Consider the following 6,547-nt stretch of genomic DNA (forward strand, 5'->3'; position numbering starts at 1 on the left):
TAGATGATAGGAGAGCCGAGCATCATCAATCCTATGCCTCCCGTAGGATCACACAACTGGATCCTTTCTTAAGCTTTTGGCAATTCCAACAGTGATCCAATAGCCTAGTTCCCACCACCATTGACATCATCCCATCCCTCTCTCCAGACTTTTAGTGCAGAAACTCTGTTGTATTCCTACATTTATGCTACTATTAGATAGTTTGACGGTTTTTTTTTCCCGTTTTGATGCCTTGAGACGTGAAGATTCAAGAAATTTGATCGTTTTGATGCCTTGAGACATGAAGGAATTTGATCTTGTTGAAGGCTGAAGCTCCGCATTTTTTAATAATTCCTATGTGCCAATGGGCTGTGTATCACTGTTTGGAAGAGACGTGCACAGTAGCTCTTAGAATAATCATTGAATCACCCACCACTGTTGCCTAGCAGGCCCCTTGAGCTTCAGGAAGCTGGAGGCCTTTGAAGAGGGCTTGAGCCTTCACTTGTTTGTTCACGAAAATACCAACCTGTCGTAATATCGACTCTCTTGATTTCATCTGAAGTCAATGAAGGCTCCCTACCCCTGCCATTCCAGGTTTCTTTTAAAGGTGCCATCAAGGAAAAGGGTTGTTATACCTTGATCTAGCATCCAGGGTTTCACGTCTTAGAGAGACACATCTTGAGAAATAGGTGGATGGTCCATAATGTCTTCCCAAGCTTAATGCACTTGCCATTGCATGGGATACATGATAGGTGTTTCCAAAGGAAATGGGCCAAGGAATCGCAGAATGGCGAGACAGGGGATCCTTTTATCACCGACTTTGTTTGAAATAGTTATGGCGAAGTCCATCTTTCCACCAGGCCACTTTGTCGGACAAATATTTCAACAACAGTTTGGCTTCCATGGCTTGGTTAGATATCATTGGATCTCTTATTGCCAAGCCCCACTACTCTCAAATGGGGCTCGAACCATAATCCAATTGATTAAATTGAATATTTTGTTGTCCGTTGTCTCCTTTCTACAGGAACCACCTTATCTCTCTCCCAAGGATATAGGTAACCTACCGGTGCCAAGAGGGCTGAAATCAGGAAAAGTGACAATACATCTTACCTGGATTATCATATTGATATTTACTGTGACTAGATTGATTCATTATCCTTTTGGCTGTACTTACCCATGGGTTTTATTTTGCTCTTATTACATTCCCGAAAGATTTGCGGAAGATCTCAAAGCGCTCTTCTTTGTTTAATCCGTCTGTAATGATTGTTTTCCAAAATATGCTTGCAAAAATATGCTTGATCTCGCAATTGACTTTTTCCCCCACATTCAGCAGAGTGGAGATGATATTATCAAAAGTTCATTAGATAAGAAAGCAGAGCATCCTCATTCGGGTGCCTCACATAGTATATCATACAATTGGATCCTTTCATGAGCTTGACAATTCCAACAATGAGCCAATAGCTTGCCCCCCCCGCCCCTCCTCATCAAGGTTAGAGGACATTGACATCATCCCATCACTCTCTTTTTCTTAGCACCAAGCTTTCCAGATTACCAGTATAGACTCTCCAATTGTATCTCTATGTTTATGCTACTTTTAGATTTCCAGTGCATTATATATATATATATATATATATATATATATATATATATATATATATATATATATATATATATATAATCAGTTAAACTGTGTTTAGGTTGAGATCAGCTCCAATGGTTGATGGAAGAATGATTTGTCTAATTGTAGGATGTTGTCAATAGGTTTGTGCAAGGCTCTATCTCACTAAGTGCCTTACGGAATAATTTTTACCCTTCACAAGTGGCTCCCACTCTCAACCCCTCTCCCTTAAATCGACCCCTCTCCATTAAATTTGAACATGACATTTCATGAGTTAAATCCAACACAAACTACTTGATCCACACTAGATAGGTTTATTCTGTTGTTAAATTTGAAAATGACATTTTATGGGCTAAATCCGACACAAACTGCTTGATCCACACTTGACAAGTTTATTCTATTGATATATATATATATATATATATATATATATATATATATATATATATATATATATATATATAGATATATAGATATTTGTTTTGGTTACACTTAAACTACACAATTGTCATTGTTATATTTTTTTAACTTTATTTTTTCTCACTTTAGGAGTTACTTTTAAAACAACGCATTTTATTTATTCTATTGTTGTATATATATTTTTGTTTTGGTTACACTTTAACTACACATTTGTCATTGTTATATTTTTTAACTTTATTTTTCTCACTTTAGGAGTTACTTTTAAAAAAACGCATTTTTTTTATATTGGATATATTTTTTAATTCCATTGATTTGTTTGTATCATCATTGGTTGAAGATCAGCGAAAGTAATGTGGTGTCCATGGCAGAAGATGAGCTAATGCGCATTCTCATATTGATGCGAAACTTTGTGCCTGGATATAAGCAAATTGTTGAGGGTGATTGGAAAGTGGCAGCAATTTCTTACAGGTCATATGATCTAGAAGGGAAAACTATTGGTTTTATTGGTGCAGGGCGTATTGGCAAAGAACTACTTAAGCGTTTGAAGGTATTCATTCTTAGGATCTAGTACTACTTCATGATGTTGCAAACTTCTTTTCAAAAATTAGTGTTCCATAATTCTTAGGCATGCATGCTGTTTGTTTCAAAATTTCAATCTAATAATAATAAACATTAAATGATGTTGAATTGAATTGCGTTCCTTTGTACAACCCTTCAATTGTAAGCTTCTTTACCATGACCGTCTTTCTATTGGACCCGAATTGGAAAAGGAAACTAGAGCAACATTGGAGACAAATCTTGACGAAATGCTACCTAAATGTGATGTACATGTCATTAATATGCCTCTTTCTGACAAAACTAGGTGCGCCTTATCACAATTTCATAAATAATCTCTCCCATTATTCACTCAAACATCAATAGCACCTAAATATTTTGTACAACTTGTGAACAAAAACCTAATTATTGTTTCTCTTGCCCTTTCCTTTTGGTTACAGTAGGGGAATGTTTAACAAGGAAGGTGTTCTCTACCAAGCCTAGCTTTTCTCTCAGAATCTTAACATCCCCTTTGCAAAGGGTTTCATTAGAATGACAACAACCCGCATTTAAAGCATTTCTCCACCCATCCTAATTAGAAATACAATTTTGGGTTCTCTACTAATTTTCTCCACACCCATTTAATCTAACAATGGACATAGAGCATGTATATTTATACTTGTGTGTTGGAAATACCATTTTATACTTTAATGTTTATTATTTTTGTTTTATTATTATTACTTGAATTTCTTCTTAACAAGTGGTTGTGTTTCTTTTGGTTTAGTGAAAGTATGGGCTCCAATGTTGGCTCTCTTATTATGGAGTATAATTCATCTTTGAGAATTTTTCAATTATTAAAGTAGGTTAGTCGATTGCTTAAAATATTAAATTTATTTCAAAAAGTTTTGTTACTTTATAGGTTAGACACTGGCTTGAAATATTAAACTTATTTCAAAATGTTTTTGTTACTTTATAGATAAGGCGTAGATTTCTTGGCTCTATGATGAAAATAATGAAGGGAAAATACATGTTAATATGTTACTTGTGCTCTTTGACTGAAAAATACACGGTGAGAAAAAATTGTATATTATGCTAATTGAGGAATGTTTTTCACTTGTCGAAATTATAGTATTGAATTTAACACACTAACACTTTACAACAATGAACTAACAATATTCATGATGAAAATAGCAATATGGAAGATTTATCTGCATAATGAAAAAGGCAATATGGAAGATTCCAATCACGTTCCAAGGCATTTCTTAAAATGTGGATGTGACAAAAGGTTGTTGTGGAAGTTGTTGTTTGTATATGGAAAATTTCTTGATTATTGTGTATAATCCTAATGTTGATAGATATGTCTACTAAATGCTTCCAGTTAATGGGGCATTGATTTGAGCATTCAATATATTTTTATTCTTTATCAAAGTATTCTTTTGTTGTATTTTTATTTTTCAATTTATGCCTTACGACGTTTCCTTTGCAACATCTGGTGCAAATGCTAGTATATCTTACCTCATTTTATGGTTAACATTGTATAACAAAAACATGCGTTGTGTTATGTAATTAATACTAACATGTAATATTGATTTTTTTTGTCAGAATGCTATAGGTAATGATTGCCAAGACGATGATCCAAATTATGTTCAACATATATCAGGAGATGATGAGGATGAGGATGAGGATGATGGTGGTGAAGGAGGAGATGATGATGATAGTTGCAGTATTGGTGATGATGTGGATCAGAGTAATGAGGATGGTCAAGATGATCATGAGGATGATCTTGGTGGTGGTAGCTAGGCATGCACATGCATTGTTTTTTATGAAGAAATTATTGTGTAGAATGACATTGTTATGTTTAGATGGGTGTTGTGAATTTACCCTATATCAATGATACATTTTGATTTTGTAATCATACGATGAGTTTGATTTATGTATGTTGTTAATGTATCATAGAATAACGATATTCATGAAATATTTTGATTTGTTAATCATATTTGAATTTTACTTGTTTTGATTAAAAATAATACTGATTTTATTAGTATTATGTTGCTATTTTATACATGTTTTGAAAATTGTTAATGACACATTGTTATTTTTTTGGATGGATGTTGTCAATTTCTCTTAAATTTCTTTACAAATGATTTTGAATTGTGATATCTGCTTTAATGATATTTAGAAACTATCATATATTTCACTATGAATCTATAAAGGGGGTCATATATGTAAAGAAAAATATACTCTATATAAGAAGTCAAATGCAGATGTAACCATGGATGCAAAATTGAAAGTAAAATTGGATGTTAAACTAGGAATTAATACAAAATGCAAACAATTGACATACAAAGTGTTTTAAATTAGAAGTGAAAAATTGTGCAATAGTTGACACAAAGAAGGGAACAAAACATGGCATACAAAAGGATATCAAATTGGGCAAAAACAAGGACACATAAATGGGAACCAAATTAGATGCAAAAAAATACAACAACTAGATGTAAAATAAGATGCAAAGTTGAGCGTTAACAAGAAGAAAAAAACGTTACAAATTAATATGCCAAATGATGATGCAAATAATGGTGTAAATTTGGGATGCAAACTTGGGTGCAAAAAAGGAAAAAAAAAAGATGTAAGAAAAGACATAAAACAAGATGCAAAATGGGGCTGAAAAAAGGTGAAACCAAGGATGCCATATTGGATGTAAAAAATGATTCCTAATCACATGCAAATTTAGGCTCGAACTCAGACACAAAATTATATGCAAATGTGGACACAAAATGAGGCAAAAAAAGATGCAAATTTGGATGGTGAAAATGATGTAAAACTAGACACCAAAAAAATGCAAAATTGGATGAAAAAGTCGGTGTAAATAATGGTGCAACATTGGACACAAGTAGACACAAAAAAATGGTGCAAAAAGGGGCATAAAATAGCTTAAAATTGGATGCAAACTTGGTGCAAAAACAAATACAAAAGTAGACGTAAAAAATGGCTCTAAATTGAATGTACCATTAGACACAAAATAAGATGCAAAGGTGGACACAACACATGACTCAACATAAGATGAAAATATAAATGCAAATTTGGATGCTCAAAATGATGTAACATTAGATGCAAGAGATGGTGTTAAAAATGATGCAAAATTGGATGAAACAAATGACGCAAAATATGGTGCAAAATGAGATGGGAAAAATGGAGACAAATCAAACATAAATGTGGATGTAAAAAATGGTCCAAAAAAAGATGCAAAAATGGGCACAAAAATGGATGCAAAATTTGGTGCTAAATCAAATTCAACACATGGTGCAAAGATAGGCACCAAAGCTGGTGCAAAAATAGAAGCAAAAACTAGTGTAAGACTAGATACAAAACCTGGCGTAAGACTAGATGCAAAAACTCACACAAAATGGATGCATAAAAAGACGTTAAATTGGATTCAAAATACAGTGTAAACTTGATGCAAATGATGGTGCAAAAATGGAAGCAAAGAATGACACAAAATAGGAAGCAAAAGAGAATGAAAAATAGATGCAAAAAATGACACAAAACTAGAAGCAAAACCTGTCATAAAATAAGATGCAAATCTTGGTTCAAAATTTGACGCAAAAAATGATGCATAGTTTGGTGTAAAAAATGATGCAAAATCTAGCATGAAAAAGGATGCAAAATCAGGTGCAAAAAAGGACGCTTTAAAAATTGTACAATAGGGCCAGATTTAGCGCCAGGTTGCTCATCACAATTACAAAAAAAGTGCACTAAAATCTGGCGCTAAATTTGGCACAAATCGCTGGTTTTGTTGTAGTGAGAGGGATACCAACTTATTGAGAGAAGATAAGGTTTCCCTTTAAAAGAAGTATTTTAATGCGTCATATTTTGGTTTTCTCACTTTAGATTTTCCCATTATCCCTTCTCTACTAGATTGGACAAGCATTAACACACATGTAAATCTACACAAAGTTAAGAATCTTACATACCAACATAGGCATGGATCTAATAGTT

The 6,547-nt window shown here is 33.3% G+C and overlaps 1 protein-coding gene across 1 annotated transcript; it reads left to right on the top strand.

The window, feature by feature from the left end:
- The first annotated feature begins 2,388 nt into the window (after positions 1 to 2,388).
- On the top strand, positions 2,389 to 4,545 carry LOC149159716 (formate dehydrogenase 1, mitochondrial-like). Its single transcript, XM_089433540.1, has 2 exons — positions 2,389 to 2,564; positions 4,154 to 4,545. Exons 1-2 carry the CDS (start codon positions 2,397 to 2,399, stop codon positions 4,349 to 4,351), a joined length of 366 nt encoding a protein of 121 aa, XP_089289666.1. The 5' UTR covers positions 2,389 to 2,396; the 3' UTR covers positions 4,352 to 4,545.
- Positions 4,546 to 6,547: the final 2,002 nt, after the last annotated feature.

The sequence above is a fragment of the Pinus tabuliformis genome, chromosome 5_2 (assembly GCF_031772625.1).
Source record: "Pinus tabuliformis cultivar Carrire ecotype Pingquan chromosome 5_2, CPIR1, whole genome shotgun sequence".
NCBI lineage: Eukaryota > Viridiplantae > Streptophyta > Pinopsida > Pinales > Pinaceae > Pinus > Pinus tabuliformis.